The 21,320-nt window shown below is 34.9% G+C and overlaps 1 protein-coding gene across 1 annotated transcript in view; it reads left to right on the top strand.

The window, feature by feature from the left end:
- The window catches only part of Malrd1 (MAM and LDL receptor class A domain containing 1), a 610,752-nt gene that overhangs the window by 481,336 nt on the left and 108,096 nt on the right, over nucleotides 1-21,320 (top strand). The window contains exon 34 of the mRNA XM_078024684.1: nucleotides 11,551-11,811. Within this exon, the coding sequence (XP_077880810.1) occupies nucleotides 11,551-11,811 (261 nt within the window). The remainder of the gene's footprint in view (nucleotides 1-11,550; nucleotides 11,812-21,320) is intronic.

The following is a 21,320-nucleotide window of genomic DNA, read 5'->3' as shown; positions in this document are numbered from 1 at the left end:
CCAGTATGACCTCACTGGAGTTGGAATGTGGGGAAATGCATGTGATGACTGATGGGCCAGCACAAGCAGGCTGCTGCAAACACAGGTCACAGAAGGTGCTTAGGTCCCCTTTGTGCCCTGTCTCCCAGCTAGACAGTGGAGAGGAGGCTGAGGCTGGGTCAGAGGCAAAGAGTGAGCACACTACCTCACCTTATACATTCAGAGCATTGCTAATAAAAGCTATTCCATAGAAGGGTATTCATACCCCTCTTTCTAATTAATAAAACCTCAAAAGTCTCCTGGTTATAAATAAACAATTTTTCAGTGCCTCTCTTTTAACTAAACACCCATCTGAAACCAGTTAATTGGTTTCTGAATCCTCCATCTCTTCACTTTCAGTCCACTAGTATGTAAATTCTACAGATTTGACTTTTTTTTTTCCTTTCCTTGGTTATATTTTACTTCCAAAATTTTACTTCAAGGCCTTATTATTACTCAGTAGAATCTCTAGAATAGCTACCTAACTGATTTATCTAATTTTTTTCATATATAGCAAGTAAGTCATCTAATTCCAATTATTTTGTAAGTTCCAGAAGGGTAGACTTCTCAACCTTCTTACTTACCATGATAGCTGAAAGAATATTTTATACAAAGAACAAAATCTGACTTGGACTAAATTTTTTTTTAAAAAAATAAATATATTGGATGGATATTTGAGAGCTTCGAAATTCAAAAGTCTGAGAAACCAAGTCAGAAAAATGAGCAGGAAGCAAGGGAGGTTGATGCCGTCAGAGGGTCAGATTGGCTGATACCACTGCCTTTGAATATTTGTGACTGGAACTGGGCTGTTTGCTCCCTTGCCACGACTGTTAGTAATCACTAATTGTCTCTATGTCAGTCCCCTAAAGTTGAAAGTGTTAGTTGAAGCATACCATGGACCAACCCTAAATCTGTGTTCATGTTTTATTTTCATTAGTTATTCCATTGTATCTAATTTCCACATCACGCCTCTCTGGATGATGGCCATTTGTCTTCTCATTTTATCATCATCCAGCTTGTAAATTCTACAACATTTAGACGGAATCATAATGTTGACCAGCAACAATAAAGATTCTATTTATACTCTAATGGCATATGGAGAGAGCAAGCTAATAAAAATTAAAGTACATAAATTTATGCAAGTTATAAAGAAGAAAAATGCTTTGAGGTTCTCAGTTGCCTACTAAATAAGTTTCATATGCTTTAGTGCAACTCCTAACATCTGTCTGTTTCTATCTATACAAATGGTGCTCTCAAAGATCATCCCTTCTTTCCCTTTTCTAGTTTTATCCCATTCCCTCACTTTTCCCTGACATTATTCCTATTGCTTCTCGGTCTGGGAATGTCCTGCCCTTTATCTCTCCTCTGTGTAAATCCTCCTCCAATTTCAAGGGCAGAACAGAAGCTGTCTTCTTCAAGATTGATCCTTAATCCTCCCCACAGGAAGCTGCTCTCCATTTCAGATGCTATTAGCCTTCAATTTGCAGTTCTCCTATAGTGGATGCTGTAGTTTATTTTGCAACATCTGTGGTTTGTTTTCTGTCATTTTTAGTTCTGCTACAATGAAAAATACCCATTGTCATTACCCTGTTTTGTTTTGTTCTTTTAGACTTTAACAAGATGAATTATCTTTGACTTTAAGGTGGTGGAGAAAAACATAAATTTCAAGTCAGTATAAAGTAAATATTCATTGTATACTGAATTGTATATGTTAGCAATTTTAGATAAATTATTAATTATTTAAAATATAGTTCTAATGCCTGGCTCATCTTTATAACTTTGATTCAGTTAGTGATTCATAAGATCTTGTTTTAAAATAAGTGGAAATGAATGTATAAAACACTAAAAGAAAAATGATTATCAGTCAATCCTAATTCACTTATTGGATTATGGAATATTATGAGATTTAAAATCATTATTATGGGTCATGAAGCTCTTACTATTTGTTGGAAGATGAAGTAATTCCTTCTTACTCCTAGAAGAATATTAGATTTGAAGGCAAAAACACAAGAACCATAAAATGGCATTAGAAGCTAATACCACGCAGGCTCAAGGGAGCAAAACCTTGATTTTCTGCTTGACAATACTTGGAGAAGTTTGCCTGTTATACTAGGAGGTTGTTCTTTCTTGGTTTCCTGCTGATCATCAGGCTGGAAGAAATTTTGTTAAATTAGGGGAAAGAAATCCAAATGACAACCATGGAAAAATCACTCCCAGTGTGAACTATACCCCATTTGCCTGGGTGTGACAAGCATCTCATACTAAACCTGAAGATAAAATACAAATCAATGTCCCAACTCTTTGTCTTAAAGGCAAATACTTTTATGCCAAAAATGTTATTGGCCACATAAACATATATGTGCATATACTATATATTTCATATAATATGTAAATGTTACATTTACATGTAATATGTAATATAAGGTATATATAAAATAAAGCATCCGATGATAGCTTAGTAATTTCTCTACCATGTGGAAATAATTATCAATTGCTAAATTCTTCTCCATTCTTAAAATTTATCATAACCTTTGCTGACTCTTATGGTCATGCAGAAATACTCAGCATCCATGTATTTTTACCAGGCCAAGTGTATTGGAGAGATCCCAGGAGCTTTTCTCAGCCAAGGTAGCTCTGTCCCTGTTTGGCTCTTTTGGGTTAATAGCATCTATTCTTATTAAGATCCCCATTCCCTAAAACACATATGTTGTTGGCTAGAAAGTATCCAAACCTTACAAAAACAAACAAATGTGTTTGTTGCCAAAGAAATAGCACAAGAACATGACATTGCTTCACTAAAATATCTGTTTTTATAAAAATATTTTTTCTTCCAAACAGAATAACAAATGACTTCAACAGAATGACCTTTTTTTTAATAACATGTTATTGGAATGTAAGACCGTTTTACCAAAAGAGACTGGTTGCTCATAATGGAAATAGGTGGAAATGGGAACGAAAAAAGATCTTTTTTAGCTTGAAGTGGGACTGTGTGTAAATACATGAGTCTTCATTTTTTAGTAATATAAACTTGCTCAAAATAGAAAATATGAGGTTAGATGACTGGATTTTGTTGAAAATGGGTGCAAAAGAGGGACAAGGATGGGCATTCTCTGCTAGGTGCAGCAGATAATGGTCCAATTTGGAGAGCAATCCAGGGCCTCAAATATCTGGATTATACTCCAGGATCTTTCTGATTATAATGTAACTAGTGTAATACTGAAGTTTTAGCTTACATCTTCATGTTTGAGCCATCCTGGTCTGTCCAACAATCTCCATGATCCCAAAATTTTAATGGGACAACATAATCTAACACAATTTAATATGCTCACTTTAAATTGTTTCTATTAGGAAGGCAGAAATTAACCAAAGAAACTGTGCATGAATGCATGCATGTATGCTTTAGTAAAATTGCAATCATATATAGTATGCCGAACTTATATATTGTTAGTTATTCCCGTTCCTCAAAAGTCACTATAAAGTTGAGTTTAGCTATATTTGTCTTTGTCCTCAGGGCCAATCCCCTATTACCTGAAAGCTCTGATATCACACATCCACTGGTTCTATTTAGTTCGATCAGAAAGGTAATTGAGAAATTATACCTGGAAGGTCTCTGATAGACCGTGATAAAACATTCTAACAGGTATAACAACTGTTCCTAAAGTCCCTGTGAAATGAACACACTTCCCTCACATACAGATTGTCTAAAACCTCTCTATTTCCCTCAATCGTACATGTTTGTGATACATCATGGAGAAATGGCTTTTTGTTCTTCACTCTCAAATCATCTTTACTAAGAGAAAAATCCATCTAATCATTGATTGGTGTTGAAACACTGGCTCATAATCTCCATCCGCAAAAGCTTTCCCACCCATAGGATTCAAGATGACTTGAGTCTTAGGACTCTTTTTCTTGGCCTAACCTAGTGAGCCAAGAGTATAATGTTCCATCATTTAAAAGATTCATCATTTTCCTCTGGAACTTGAGGATTTTATGAGGGAGAACCTGAGCATGAGTGAGACAGAATCACATGTCTGTTCACTGAATACTGACTAAAGACAGTGGACTGAACCCTGTTGGGCCTTGGAGAACCATTTTTTGAGCAGAATTCTTCCTTTGGGAAATATATGCTAAAAGCAATATAAAGGATGCATTCAAAGGAATCTATTTAATAATGTTGGTCCTAAAGTTAGAAGCCAGGAGTTCAGAATTAGGGGAATTCATTAGCTATGAAATAAAATTCTAGTAAATATGGGCCATCAGTGAACAACAAAATTAAATTAGGCCAAGTGTGTCACCTGGTACAATAATGCATGTCAATGAGGCCACACAAATCTAGTCATGTCTGACCAGGAACCATAGCACCATCTGGAAATAATAAAGCCAGAAGGATTCTGGGATGCACTAGAGGCTTTATGCATTCCAGGACTCATACAAGAGAGAAATGACCAGCAACCAACCTAACACGGCAGATTTTTATGTAGTTTCCACCTTCACATAAGTTTTAGATTATTTGGGTGGTTATGGGAAGGCAGAATATTTGTTATGTGAGTGATTGTAGTCATTTGCTGCAGTATCACTATATTTGGGTGTCTTTAATTGTGGCCCCTATTGGTGTAAATAAAAATAAGAATCTTTGGGGACCATTTAATATGTTCTGTTAGTTCAGCTCTTTATTTTCTTCTAAGTCTTCAGCATTTCAGTGTACTGGGGAAAGGAGAAGACTCTGAGAAAAGGGTACCACAACCTCACGTGTGTTACTCAGCTGACAACAACTTAGAAGAGGAAAAGTTTATTTTGGCTCACAGTTTCAGAAGTTCAGTTCATGGTTGGCTGACTCCACTTCTTTGAGTGCAAGTGACTAGATTGCTCTGAGCTGTAGAACATCATGGCAGATGGGCATAGTGGAGGGAAGCTGCTCTGCTCATGGAGAAGCAGAATTAGAGAGTTGGGAAGGGGCTTCAGGACAGATGAGCCCTTTCAAGGCATGTTCTAGTGGCCCACCTTCTCCAGCCACAACCCAGCTGTCCACAGTTATCACCCAGTCAATCCATTCAAACTAAGATGTACTAAGTAGGTTACAACTCACAGTTCAGTCACTTCACCTCTGAATATTCCTGCATTAACACAGGGACTTTGGGGAAACACTTCACATTCAAACCATAACATTGTGTTTTCTCTTCTTTACATTTTCTATTGCCCACAGCCTAATTTATCCCCTAAGCTTTCTATAACTAGTGAATGGCTTTATGATTTCAAGTAATCTACCTGTGTGTCCACTCGTGTATGTACATATATTTGCACAAATGCACATTTACACCCACATATATAAATTCTCGTATGTTTATATACATTTAGCATTTCTGTTACCTCTCACCAATCTGCTTGTTTTAGCTTTTTTCTTACTTAGCTGTGGCTATTCATCTTGAAAATAATTACCACTTTGTATTTGCATCCGTTCACAGATACTTATCAGCTTTCACATTGATTCTCACTTCTGGAAATTTCAGTTTCTTTTACTTTGTCTCCGCCATCTGGCTTTTGACTTGCTGGTCATGCACAGCCTTCTGAGAAGACAAGCAAGCCCTTTTGGCCCACACATTCCATGTGCTGTCCACAGGTCTTTACATGTACTAGGACTCCATTTCCTATAGTCAAAATTGAAGGTCACATTCCATCTTTCTGGGAAAATATAACCTATTACATGTATGGCAATGAAATAAGAACATCAAAATGATTCTATTTTGGCTCCCCAGGAGAGATATTTTTAATTTAATAAAATAATATTATAAACTTTGTAGGAGGCCCTCATAGAAATATAGACAAAATCACAATTCAAAGTAAACTGGACCCAAGAATTCTTATACAGCTCAAAAAATTATAATCTTCTCTGCCCCATAGTTTTCTGTGATTGTTTTGAATTTTATTAATAAAATATATGCCAGAAACTATTTCCAATTTGTAACTAATATATTAATATATACCCTAAGCATTTTTACCATCTATGTTACCAATTATGGTAATATTTGGCAAGTTTGATTTTTGTTCTTTGATAACTAAATTTTTATCTGCATATCATTTTTTTTCTTAAAACAGACAAATCAATTTTGCCTTGACTAAAGATATTAATCATAAATATAAAAATCCATCAGATTACCTTTGGGCACATTAGACTTTTAATGAATTTATATGAAATTCATGAGAATGTTTCATTGACTTTCATTGTAAGTTAATAGTAGAAATTAATTTTGCTTGCTATAAGAAATATATTTTCATTGCCATCTAAATATAAGTGACCAAGGAAACTTAGCATTCTGTGGAAAGACAAAGAAATACTGCGTCAGGGATAGGAACTATCTGCCTAGGACAAAACCAAATGGAATGTAGGTAGCATATGTAAAACTCCATACAACTTCTGAAAGAATTTGTAAAGTTCATAAGCATCAATATGAAATGAATGATCACTCTAATTACTAACTCATAGATTGAAATTCAAATATAGCAGGTAAGTCATCTTTTTAAAGACCTTTACAGTTTCCATTTTGCTGATCTGCCCTTTTACAACAGTGGTTTATTAAATCAACAGAACTGGTCAATAGTTGATACACTCTGTACTTCATCTATTTTTGCTTAACTCCACATTAGTTCTCAAGGAAAGTATAATTAATATTTAAACCATTGATTTATTATTCATCAATATAGAAAATATTTATTAAACACATGCCTAATGTCACTAATACTATTGGGTATTAAGATATTACTGTGTTCTCATATAGGGGTAAAACCATGCCCAACTCTAATTTGGAGCGTCTTGGTTCTGTGTGAGATCTAAGCTTTGATAAGGTAGAAACCTGGCAAATTGCTATTGTAATGATTCAGTTGAAATTCTTGAAGGCACTATGTACCTTTGAAGATAAGATTTTTCTGTTGTTTTAGAATCCTTTTTTCTCAAACTAATTTGCACAGTACTACCCTGAACTCTAAAGCAGCATTTCCTAACTCATTTCTTGCTGAAACATATAATGGCTGATTGTCATATGCTTTTCACACCACCTGTGCAATTCACCCCAGAGAGTAGTGCCTTATATGCACTTTCCAGATAATAGCTATAAATCTGGACCATTGTTCTCCACCAAAGGAAGGATATTTATAGGATACAAGTAAGAGAAACTTTATTGTTGGTATAGCCTTGAATCATCTCCAATATAAAAAGAGTAAATATAGATAGGATATATTTTATTATTGATTCTAACTCACTTAAAACTTGTGATACTCTTTTTGAGAAACATTCCCTTAAAGCATACAAGTTTTCATAGAAGTCTCTTTTTTCTTCCTGCCCCTAGCATTGTTTCTATATCTTACCCATGATTTGGATGTAGCTTGAGAAATGTTAACTCAAAACAAAACAAGAAACAAAATACCCTTAAGGTGCCTAATGAATCCTGGTGTCAAAATGAATGAACATTTTTGGACTGTCTTTCTTCTCATCTTTCTTCTCCATCACAATCACTAACAATTCTGTGTGCCTATTTCTTTGTTACTTTCCTTTATCCTTCTAGTTTAACTAGATTCTTTGAGGTATAAAAGGACTATCATCACAACCTGGCTGTTTTTCCCTGATGTACATTTCAGTATTACCCTGAGCTTGTTACACTCTTTCATATAGTAACCAGCTCATATGATGAACAATAACGCACATTTCCAAGTCAGCTAATGATGGAGAAGCCTGATCTGACACCACTTCTCTGTAAAGTCACTGGCCTTTGCCTTGGTACCATTGGTTTTAAGTGGCCTGTCTAAGCTGCTTATTGGGCATGGTAAGAGAGGACAATGTACTTCATCAGCACACCACGCATTCATCAAGATATTGTGCATTTAAAATGTTGTGTGTTTTAAAATGTCTGCCTTTTAAAAGAGATTTATAGAGATTACAACATAGAAATTTTAAGAGTGAAGCATTGAACATGAATTACAGGTTGTCATATAGGTTCTAAGTGATATTAGTATCTGTATATACTACTATCTGTCTATCTCTCTCTCTCTCTTTCTCTCTCTCTCTATATATATAAAAGGTGTGGAGAGATATACATGTATATTTTATGTATATACATATAACCATATATGTGTTATAAGTATATTATATGTATATAAGTATATATGCTATGTATATTATATGTATATAATATAAGTATATATATGTTATATATACTTTCATATATTATAGAATTTTTAGATTCATAGCAAAATTAAGAAGAAAACAGAAATTTCCTCCACACATACACACAGCCTCCACAAATTTATTTACCCATACCAAGATGGTACATTTATTATATTAAATATAGGTGAACCTGCCCTACACATCATTATTACCGAAAGTCTATAGTTTATATTAGAGTTCACTCTTGGTATTGACAATTCTATAGATTTTTGACAAATATATGATAACACATATAGAAAAGTTTCCTACACAATAGTTTCATGGAAAATGAACCATTCATATGGCTTATAGAGAATAGTTTAGAATGATTCATATAGAATAGTTTTACTACTGTGAAAACCTGTGCTCTTCCTCCTTATTCATCCTCACCTCTCCTCCCGCCTCCACCCCAACTTCTAGCAGCAACTGACCTCTTTAATCCTACAGTCTTCTCTGGAATGACATAGATTTGGAATCAGACAATGCGTAGCCTTGTCAGATTGTCTTCTTTCACCTAGTAATATGAATTTAAGGCAGTGTTGAGATATTTTAGACTACAAAAAGAAAATTATTAATATTGTTTCAATTTTACAGAGTTAAATTTACCTTTAATGACCAGCTATCTCCCTAGATGGCACCTAAGAATAAATCCATTAAAATTACAATTTTAGGGAAGCTTTTTTCACTGTCAACATTTCTCAGAGAGTGCACACAGCAGGCTGTATTCAAATCAAAAGATGAGCATAGTACATCTTCCAGGAGTTTTAGTTTTATTGCAATACTGGAGAAATCCACTTATACTAAAAATGTCTATATGTAGCATAATGCAAAATTCTCATTTGGATAAAACAAAAGACTCAGATGAAATATTGAGCTAATGGAGAATTGTTTCTAGCTCGGAACCTACCTAGACTCCCTTTAGGAGTGAAAAATTTATGTTCCTCAAATATCAGAAATATTTCAATGGAAATTTTGAGAAGCAATTCAGAGGGGATGTAATTTAAAACAAGATGAATTTGAAGACTCGATAGTGCCTTAGATCAGGTTCTCTGGGAAGCCAACTCTGAGGCAAATTCCTTCATAGAGATTGTACTGGAAATTCTCTTAGGAGCATCCCCTGCAAAGGAGAAAAGGAAGCAGAATGTGTGAGGCGTGGGGTGGAGGATGTTGAGCCATGATGCAGGTGCACTGTGGCCTCTGCCAGTGCTGTGGGGAGCTCCAAAGCTGCTTTGTCGCTTGGTAGAGGCCTCATGTTGAAGCACAGGGCCTGAGCCATCCTCTCTCACTTCACAAGTCAATGAATAAAGCCATTCTTTGGAGGGTATATAACTTTGGAGAGCAATGTCTGGAGCTGGGCTCAACTGTGAGCTGTCATCTGGCAGCTTTCCCAGCAAGTGGGGGAAGTACACCTTGATCTTGAACGGCTAACCTGAAGAGCACAAGACAGGATCAAGTGTAGGCTGTAAAAGCCCACTGGCTTCCTTGAAAAGAAAGACCTGGAACAAATACATTTTAATAAAATAATTATGGAATTTAATGCAATTTATATCTCTAAATAAAGGAGAATTTTATATTCACATCTCTGATATAAGGAAAATGTATAATAACCTACACACACAAAAGTGCATTCTGAATAGGGTCTGGGAAGCATAGGAATCTGTTTGTCTTAAAGAAAATTACTCTCCCTGTGGGTTTTCTGTTTGTTTGTTAGTATATTGCCTTAGCTAAGTACTAGGCATATTGCTAAAGTTAATTCTAGATTTTCATCACATGAAAAAATTTATTCAATCTTTTCAACCACTAGAGTTAACAAAGATGATATTTTCAGGCATTATATATTTTTTGAAAAATATAATTGAGAATGTCTGCCCTTCCTTAACTATGAGATTAATTTAATGAAAAGAATGAATAAAAATCCACTTATTTGATCATGGTTAAATATTAAAAGAACTATACATAAAGGTATGAAATTTAAATCCAATTTACTTTCTATGTTTAAGTTTGGAATTTGTTCATTGGAACACTGCATCTGTATATGCTAACATTATCTCAGAGAGTAAGATTGGAGCATGATATCATGTCCCACAGTCATATGATTGCTCCCTTGCTTACATATGACATTTTCCATGAACACAGACGCTAGAAACATGGCCACATAGATTTCACATACATGACTTTGACCACGACATCAGAATCTAACTATAGTCTAGATATATCTCCACTACTGGGTAAGCAGGAAAGGAGCTCTCAAATCTAATTTTTAAAATAAATTCACCACACCATCTTTCTGTATAAAGCAAACTATTCTCATAAAATCCACAAATAAATATAGCTTCAGCAAACAAACTGTTCCTGAACTGGTCCCCATTGCTGTGTGGCTCTATTTTTTCATTTTTCCTCTAGAGTCATGAGTTCACCAGGAATTTGTATAAAAACAACACAAAGCATAAGATCAGTCTCAGGAGCAATGTTTCAATAAATTAGTAATAATCCTTCATAATTATATACATTGATTGACCTCAAGAAGCATCAGCTAGTCAATATGAAGACCAACATTCTTGGTCCATGATTAAATTTAACTTAGTGTAGACTCAATATTTTGCCACAAAATAATCTGTATAATGAAAGATTACAAAAGTAGCACTGAGTTTTTGCTACTTAATTTTGTGGACTTGATATCCTTAGGTGTAAAATGAGTGGGTTGGATTTAAACCAGATTACCTTCAAGATCTCTTCTAGTGCAATATTTTAGATTGAACTGTGATTTTATCTCTATGTTAGATATGACAATACATGGCCTTTTGGCAGGAATCAAGATCTGAGCAAAATCTACTATGATGAAACCATGGCAAACTGCAACTTCTGTGACTCTACCCTGGACAGAGTCTCAGGAGCTAGATTCCCCAGGAACAGCCATTAAGAGACAGTGAATAAACCATATATAGATATAATAACAATACCCTTAAATTCTAAAACTATAAGTGCATCTTTCCAAATTACCTAATTTACTGTGAAAAAAAATGTCTTTCCTTGGAAATCTGATTTCATGGTCAAATCCAGGTACTCTGAATAAAAATTTCTTCTATAATTTAAAAGTTTCCATTTCATTGTCTACCATTCCCTTTTAAAAAATGTTGCTGGTAAGATTAAGATAAGGCATACTCTCTAATTACTTTTGCATAGAGTAGGGATCATTTTTCCTAACTGGAAATTAATCGACTTAAATTACCAAAATGTTTCATATTTATACAAAAGTAAATATATCCTGAAAGTTTTCAATATTGGACCTCAAGAAAACTATCTTAATGCCAACATGACTTGACTTGCTTTCTTTTTAGGTCCCGTCACAATACAGCCATCACTCTGTGAAGCTGATCAGTTTGCATGTATCTACACTCTCCAGTGTGTCCCTATCTCAGGAAAGTGTGATGGACAGGAAGATTGCCTTGATGGATCTGATGAAATGGACTGTCCCCTCAGACCCTCTCAGCCATGTGGTAACATGGAGTTCCAGTGCTCTGCAGACCAGTGTATCCCATCTCTCCTGCTATGTGACGGAGTGCCCGACTGTCACTTTAATGAAGATGAATCCAGCTGCTGTGAGTTATTTTCACTAACTCAGTGTGTCAGGGAAGAAATGCCATTTTGAAATGATAGAGAGAGTCTGACAGATGAAACAAAGTTCTCCAGAGTCATACCATGATCCTATCATCAATAATGTAGTTTTTTTATGTTATCTTCCTAAAGAAAGAATGTATGTCTTGCTTACCATTTATGGCAGTACTCTGTAGTTATAGCAATTTCCGTTACAATTTTTATTTCCTTTTGTGTCTAGTTCATTCTAATAGAGGATGGTGATACATATATGTGTACACACACACACACACACACACACACATATATATATACATATATATTATAATATATATTATATATGATATACATTTTATCTTTTAAAAACATTTATAGAAATGGTTCTAAAAATATCATCATAATTTCTTCTCACCTTAAAAATTCAGAATGGCTCAAATCAAGGCCTATAGATAAATATTGACTTTAATGAATACATATAGGTAAGGGTTGGATCTGGACCTGGGTAGACATTATGTTGCTAAGTGTTCATGGAAAAGTAAGTCCCAAGGATATGAACTACCTGTGTGAGCTTGGAAAGGAAATTGAAAGCTGCCAATTTCAGTTTCATCATCCATGTCATGGGGTCAGTAATACCTAATTTAAAGGACTCTGAGACCCTCATCATTGTACAAAATACATGTATGAAGATGTGAATTTGGTGTCAACATATCTTGTATACAGATGTCTTGTATATTATGTGGCATAAAGGTGTATTAAGAATTGTAATGCAAATAATAATAATAAGAATGAGAGCTCCTGTACAAATAAATTAATTAATTAATTTTAAAAAATGACTCTGAGAATTTGAGCAAATGCATGTGACAACCCAAGCCCTGCATAGACCTTCTATTTTTATTATACTTAGCCCATGTCACATAGAGAAGGAAGAATGTTAGTTAAAAAGTAATTACATACTTCTACAGCTGAGGACCTAATCATAGTGAGGTCCAAAAAACATTAACATTTTATTTAATTGGTTTTTTGCTTGCTTATTTTTTTATATTTTATTATATTCTTTTGGCAAGGGCAACAGTGATAAAGGTCCATAAAGCATGTTAATGATCCTACACTTTATAATAGTAAAAATCATTTTGGGATGTCATGGTAAGAGGGAAGTAGGAAAAGAAATAAAAGTCTATTTCAGTGTCCTAATTAGAGCGCACATTTGGAATTCTGATGACTATTGGAAAAGGAGTAAAAATAAATGAAAGAAAAGGGAGACAGCGTTTGGATGTTTAGACTTTAACCTTAAGTCTATGAAATGTTTTTCTTGATGTAGGCTTGGAGATTTGTGGTCTGCCTCCCTGTTTTTTCCCACTGGTATATTCTCTTTGTGATGAAGACAATCTGTCAGGTCTTGTAATATTTTTTTAGAGATAAGGTAAGCAAATGGAAGTGAATCAAAAGGAGAAACCTAGCCAAATTACTCCTGCCTGTTCCCATCAGGGCTGTAATATGATTTGGCTTGGCATAAATCATATTAAGTTCCATTGGGGTATAGCTCAGTTGGTAGAGTGCTTTGTGTACAAGGAAAGTTCTGTGTCCTTGTAATTTTAGGCATTCGTTACAAAGGTGGAGTTTGACTTGTCAGTCACATAAACTTCTGATCCTAAAGGGAAATAAGTTCACACTAGGAATAGATTAGTATTAGTGAACTTTTCATTCATGTGACCAAAATATTTGGCATAAACAACTTAAGAGAGGAAAGCTTTGTTTTGGTTCATATTTTCAGAGATTTCACTCAATGGTTAGCACTTCCCTTCCTCTGGGCCTGTGGTGAGTCAGATCATCATGATGGAAGGGTGTGGCAGAGGATAGCTGCTCAGGTTCTGGCAGCCAGGAAACAGGGGAAAGGGAGACAGAGGAGGTGAAAGAGACCAGGGACAAGATATAGTCCCCAAGGCTACATCCTTAATGACCTATGTCCTCCTACCAGTTCCCACCTGCCTATAGTTACCACCATTTAAATTATGGATCCATCAAATGAATTAATCCACGGATGAGGTTAGAGTCCTCACTAATTATTACCTTAGAATCCCATCTGTGGACACTTCTATGTCTCCTTCCACACCTAAGCTTTTGTGGGGCATTCCAGATTTAAACTTAACAACTAAGGCAAAACTCTACAGCAGAATTCCAGAATGAAGCACTGAATGATCCCACAATTTATCAAACATTTGAAGGCATAATAGTTTATTTCTGTCTCCACTATTGCTTGAGAATGGCATTTTGTAAACTCACATTTATTCATCCATTTATGATACAGATGAATATGGCACTGTCCCAGGTCAGGTTGTAGATGCTTTTTACATTACTAAAGGAGACAGTAAGTCAAAAGTGTGAACATTTAAGTTCTATGCCAGGGATAAACACGTTGTGCTATAGAACACATAGCACACTTCCCAACTATGGTGCTGCAGTCTATAAATTTTAAAAAGAAAAAAAAAATCACAGCAAAACTTGGAAAGACAAGTAGTCACTAAACAAGTAAAACCAAGATACTTAAGTGAGGAATGTTTCAAAAAAGTCATGTGAGTGAAGTATATTTTTTATTACTAGAATTGAGTCAGTGGTGAGAAACATAGAATTCTAGAGGGACCAGATCTTGAAGAGCCCTGATCCATCATATCCATGCTGAACAACAATTTTTATGCACTATATAGAGTAGATTAGAGGGGGAAAGGAGATTGGTTCAAAGATGATGCCGTTCAAATATAAAGGGATTGACTCGATCATGGTGTGGGAGAATATTATAAAGAGATACAAGACAGATGATGAGGAAGAGAGGAATCAAGAATGAGTTTCATGTTTCTGATTTGGCATTGGGACAGCTAATGTGCCACTTCTTGCATTGGGAATATAGGAGGAGAATGACCCTTAAGGAGAAGACTTTAGTTCCAAGCTTAGATGTATGGTAGTTTGGAAATGCTCCAAACATGTTTAGAAATGGATATATGGAGCTCAGGAGAATGATTTAAAAAAAAAAGTACATGGTCATCAGTATATGATGATTGAAGCTGGGTGTGCAGATGGAATAAAATATGGCAGACAGAATCTAAGGGAACATCTAAGGGACAATTAAGAACACACAAACTCTGAAAGACACTGAGAAGATATGGTTGTTGAGGCAGAAAATTTTTACCTCTGCCCTCTTAGGGTCCCAGATGGGTCCAGTGCTTGAATTGACATTAGATACATGAAAAAGGAGAAAGGCAAAGTGTTAAGCACCCATGAAGAAATGAATACCCAAAGAAGCAGTTAGGATTATCTGTATACCAGAGTGAACAAAGAATGATAAACTGAAAATGTGTCTCAATTAGAGGGGAGGCTTGACAGGTAGGAGGTGTGCGGAAAAGATCTGTACAGCATTTTCTTGGTCTCAACTTCTTGTCTTTGAAAATAAGGATATTGCTTTTCTTTTTCTTTTATTTTCTTTCTTTCTTCCTTTTTTTCTGTATAGAGCATGCCTTTTTCATGCTTTTTAGAAATCGTGTAAAAGTCAAAGTGATCTTCTTACACCTGCTGTTTTTCAAGTGTTTTTAACTTAAATGGTTGACATGCCACAATAGCATAGCGTATTTTAATCTTTTTGTTGTCATAGATACAGGTGGAGCACCAGAAAAAAGTAATGATGTTAAATCAATGGTATTCATAAGAGAGTATTCATTAGTTGGAATGTCTCTGAGAGATAAAATAAGATTAGGCCTAAGTATATAAAAGTTAGGAAAAGCAGTGATTCTTAAGGATCTTAGAGAGAGAATCTTCTGTGGATAAGAGGGCAGTGCTCTATAATTAATCTTTTTGAAGAGCAAATGGGAAATGACAAGAAAAGAAATCAAACAACTCTTCAGAAGTTGGCTTTGGAATGGGACGTAGGATAAAAGAATAAGTTTAGTCCTCAGGTTATAGCACAGTGGTAGAGTGCTTGCCCCACATGTGTGAGGCCCTGGGTTCAATCCTCAGAATCACATAAAAAGTAAATAAAATAAAAATAAAGATATTGTGTCTTGGGCTGGGGATGTGGCTCAAGCAGTAGTGCGCTCGCCTGGCGTGCGTGCAGCTCGGGTTCAATCCTCAGCACCACATACCAACAAAGATGTTGTGTCTGTCGAGAACTAAAAAATAAATATTAAAAAAATTCTCTCTCTCTCTCTCCTCTCTCACTCTCTCTTTAAAAAAAAAGATATTGTGTCTATCTACAACTAAAAAATGTCTTTAAAGAATACATTTATTTTATTTAAGTGCTTTGCACATGTTTATATGGTAGGAATAAGGATTCTGAGATATTTCTAATTTTAGATAGGAAAATCAAAGCAGTTATATTTGAAATCCTTATATTCTTGCAAAAATAAACTTTCTAGTAATCAGAATGTTTAGACAAATTAATTCCTATTTTATATTGTCTTACCATTGAAAAATTCTCTTTTTTAAAATAAACTAAAGTGATAATTCCTCCATTGAAATAAATTCCCTTTCTCAAAAAAATAATTTAAAAAATAAGCACGGTTAAATCATAGGTAACAACAGCACAAAGGTAGGAACACTCTTTTTCTCTGGTACTCCTCTGATAGCAATCTTCATCAGGAAGATTTTAGGATTTCATCAGGTGTTTTTTCTAATATTTTTTTAGTTGTATATGGACACAGTATCTTCATTTATTTTTATGTGGTTCTGAGGTTCAAACCCAGTGCCTCACACATGTAAGACAAATGCTCTACCACTGATCTACAACCCCAGCCCTCTTCAAAATTTTTATTACTCAATATCCTGGGAAGAAATAGGTGGTCCATTGATACTGCACAAGTCGAGACTATATTAAGTAGGTTCATGACAAATGGTGCTAGGAAAACTGGAAATCCATATATAGCAAAATGAAATTAAACCCCTATCTCTCCCCATGCCCAAAACTGCTAATTGTCATTACATCAAAGGGTATGAGAGGATGGAACTCAAATTGGATCAAGGACCTAGGAATTAGACCAGAGATCCTACACCTAATAGAAGAAAAACTAAAACCAAATTTTCATCATGTTGGATTAGGCCCCGACTTCCTTTCCTTTTTTTTTCAGATATCTTTTAGTTGTAGATGGACACAATATTTATCTATCTATATCTCTATTTATTTATTTATTTATTTTTATGTGGTGCTGAGAATCAAACCTAGTACCTCACACATACATGCAAGAAAATACTCTACCACTGAGCTACAGACCCACCCCTAGGCCCTGACTTCCTTAACAAGACTCATAAAGTGCAAGAAATAAAATTAAGAATCAATAAATAGGGGGGATGCAAACTAAAAAGCTTCTTCTGAGCAAAAGTAAAAAGTCAGGAGGTGAATAGACAGCCTACAGTATGAGAGCAAATTTTTACTGTACGCCAAAGATAGAACACTAATCTGTAGGATTTACAAAGAACTCAAAAAACTTAACACCAAAAAAACCAAACAACCCAATCAATAAATAGGCTAAGGAGATGAATAGACATTTGTCAGAAGAACATATAGAATCGATCAACAAGCATATTTAAAATGTCCATCATCTCTAGTAATTAGAGAAATGCAAATCAAAACTATTCTAAGATTTCATCTCACCCCAGTCAGAAGGGCAGTTATCAAGAATACAATCAACAATAAGTGTTGGTGAGGATATGGGGGAAAAGGCATGCTCATAAATTGCTGGTGGCTCTACAAATTGGTGCAACCAATCTGGAAAGCAGAATGGAGGTTCCTTAAAAAATTTGAAATGGAACCATCATTTGACCCAGCTATCCCACTCCTTGGTCTATACCCAACATACTTAAAAACAGCATAGTACAGTGTTTATAGCAGCACAATTCAAAATTGCCAAACCGTGGAAGCAACCTAGATGCCTTTCAATAGATGAATAGATAAAGAAACTGTGGTATGTATATATACACAATGGACTATTACTGAGTAGTAAAAGAGAATAAAATTATGGCATTTGCAGATAAATGGATGAACTTAGAGAATATCCTGCTAAGCGAAGTAAGCTAATCTCAAAAAATCAAAGGCTGAATGTTTTCTCTGATAAGTGGATGCTAATTTATAATTGGGGGGGACATGAGATGAGTGGAGGAACTTTGGATTGGGTAAAGGGGAGGGAGGATACAGGTTGGTTCATGGGAATAGGAAAGATGGTGCAATGAGTTGGACATCATTACCCTAGGTACATGTCTGATCGCAGGAATGGAGTGACCCTACTTTGTATACAACTAGAGAAGTGAAAAATCATGCTCTATTTGTGTACAATGAGTCAAAGAGCATTCTGCTGTCATGTATACTAATTAGAAAAAATAAATAAATATTTTTTTAAAAGAAGATTCATGAGAGAACCAGTATGCTCACAATCCCGAAGACATAATAGGACTGGGACTGTTAATTGTCATTACATCAAAGGGTGTAAGAGAATGCAACAGTTGACTGAAACTGGAATAAAAAAGGGCCATTATATAAAGGAATTCAAGAAGAGAGGGCTGGAGAGAGGATGAATGGGTCCAAGGGTAGAACAGAGTAGAAGGAATAATTTCTAATATTCTATAACAAGACAAATAACAATGGTTGATGACAATAAAATAATTCACCATAGCTGGTAGAGAAGAATTTGAAAGTGCCCAGCACAGAGAAATAAGTCGAAGGAAACACATAGTCTAGTTACCCTGATCTGGTCATTATACATTTGATACATGGAGTGAAATGTCACATGGCAATCCATAAATATGTACAATTATTTCATGTCAACTAACATTTCATTTTTTAAAAAATAAAAAGATTGGCATTTGGTTAAGGGAAGTAGCTGGTCTATACCACTATTGCCTTCTCTTGCCTCTGTTGATCTGCTGGTGCTACCTCTTGACCCAACCCAACCATATGGTAGAAGTCAAAGACACTGGTTGAAATCTCCTTGTAGTTCTGACTTCTAGGGCCCAGAATAAGAATAGAAGGTAGAGAATGCTTCAGGAGACACATCTATCCATTAATGATGGAAAGGAAGGTAAAAAACAGGCAGGGAGACAGACAGTTCACCTTCTTATCACTAGCAGCTGATGTGACCTATGGAGTTCAGTGTCATATCTAATGATTTGGAATGGATCATTTTCTTATGATTGCCTATTTTTTAAGTATCATCTATCTAAGAGAATGGCTTAAAGCCACAAAATATTCTATATTACTTTACCTATTTTGGTAAGAAAGAGTATCAACCTCTAAGATTATGATGGATTAGAGTAAGAATTTATATGGACTTTAAAACATAAGGTTTAAGGGCTAAATACTATGGTGCACACTTGTAATCCCAGTGAGCCTAGAGACTGAGGCAGGAGGATCACATTTTTGAGGCCAGCCTCAGCAACTTAATGAGACTCTGTCTCAAATAAGAAAAGAAAGCTGCTGGAGATATAGTCCCCCAGGTTCAACCTCCTGTACCACAAATAAATAAATGAGCAAATAATTAAATACTATTTAGAAAATTTTTAGAAAACATAATGTTTGAAATAGAATATAACAGTTAAATTTTGGAATGTTTTTTAATTATATAGGTATTAATAAAAGAGGAACAATAGAAAATGGCCTATTTTAATTCTTCTATATTTAATATAGTTTCTCTTGCTGTATGGGTGCCAACAAATACTATTGTCAATAGTATTTGTTGGCATCCATAAATAAATACTATTAGCATCCAATAGTATTTATTTGCTACCTACTTCTAAAAAGAAAATTTATGAATACCCATTAATTTTTGTTGAGAGCCACAGCCGAAGGGGCCCCAGCAAACTTTCAGACTGCCAGCTGATGATTGGCTCACAGTGGCCCCAGCAACATCTAGCTGATTGGCTCCTCTGCGGTGATGCTCATTGGGATGTTTCCCTGCCCTTTCAGACCACGGAGCTGCTCATTGGGGGACTTTTTTGGCTCCACCCACGTGACCCAGCCAATTTGCCTCAAGAGCAGGAGGATTGTGGGAGGTGGGGAGGCTTGTGGTTTTGGGGAGAGGCTTGTGGGAAGCAGGTGGTGGCAGTTGGGCTCTGAGGGTTTTTCCTGAGGAGCTGTTTTGTTTGGCATGTGTGGTTCTAAAAATAAAGTTAGTTTCTTTTGACAAGTGGCTCCTGATTGTGCCCAGCCAGACTGTGGCATTTGGTGGCCCATAAAAGAAAAAATTGTTTTCTTTTAGTGCCTTCTGAAATGTTATAGAAACTTGTATTTTTGTTTTTAAATTATAAAGTAATGGTAATTTTTAATTTATCTTAACTGCTAACTTTCTATTCAAAAGAAAAAGTCAAACTTTTAATAAATAAATGTAAGCCATTTATTTTCTTATTTTTTTATGTGTTTCATTGCTGTTTGTGCAATAGATGTGGTTTATTCCACTAACAAGTTAGAGCTCTTCATTATCTAGTCAACTTAAAATTAATATCTCATCAAATTGGAAAATGGTTGAGGAAATATTAACAGATCAGTCAGTATTTCCAATACAAGGGTTCAAAATATATGCATTACAGATATATGAATAGTATCTATCATCCATGTAGCCAGATTTCAAAATAATAGTTGTTGCTAACTACTGTATGATCTCTCAGCCCTTTGCAATGAAAAAATGAATCATAAATATGTATGCTCACAAAAATAATGCACATATATATACAGAGATACATGCATATACATACCTAATATATACAATTTTTTTACAAATAATTTCTGCATCTGATAGGGGTTGGAAGGTTATTATTTTTTCCTGGTTTACTTGGTTTTGCAAGGATTGTGTTTTAATGCTTTTGAAAAGCTTAAAGAAATCCATGTCCTGAGATGTTAGTCATTTCTATAATCTGGTTCTAGCCTTGTTTTATAGGTATATCTATACTACCTCCAGACTCAAACCCCCTAATGGCAATTATTATACTCAAACTTACTGATTATCCATCTATTGATTTTATTCCCACCTTGCTAAATGACTTTTCTCTTAAAACATTAAAATTAAACCATTTTAAGACTCTAATCTTGATTTAGTTCTTTTAGACCTAGAAACACTAAAATAATCCATGTTTTTATAATATTTATATATACCAATGCTTTGCCAATTAAGTTTGATCTTATGGCAGTCTTTTAGAATATATATATTATTTATATTCTTTGTTATATATTCTTTGTCAAATTATGTATGTATATGTTTGTATATATATATACATACATATGTATGTATGTGTGTGTGTGTGTGTGTATATATATATATATTCTGGTCTCTCTTTCTTTTTAAAATTATCTCCTACACTTTCCACTCTAAGTGCTAAAGCAGAGTTTCTTACATGTAGTGAAAACTCAATAATAGTTATTGGTGTGAATTGATATTCTAGCACCTTAAGAACAATTGCTCAGTAAAGATTATCACTTAGAATTTACAGAGCCAGGATTTTCAGTCAATGGAGATGTACATACTTAAAAACATAATTTTTTATGCCTAAC

This window comes from Ictidomys tridecemlineatus, chromosome 10 (genome assembly GCF_052094955.1).
Source record: "Ictidomys tridecemlineatus isolate mIctTri1 chromosome 10, mIctTri1.hap1, whole genome shotgun sequence".
Lineage (NCBI taxonomy): Eukaryota > Metazoa > Chordata > Mammalia > Rodentia > Sciuridae > Ictidomys > Ictidomys tridecemlineatus.
The sequence above is the reverse complement of the archived record's forward strand: the minus strand, read 5'-3'. Positions and strand labels throughout refer to the sequence as shown.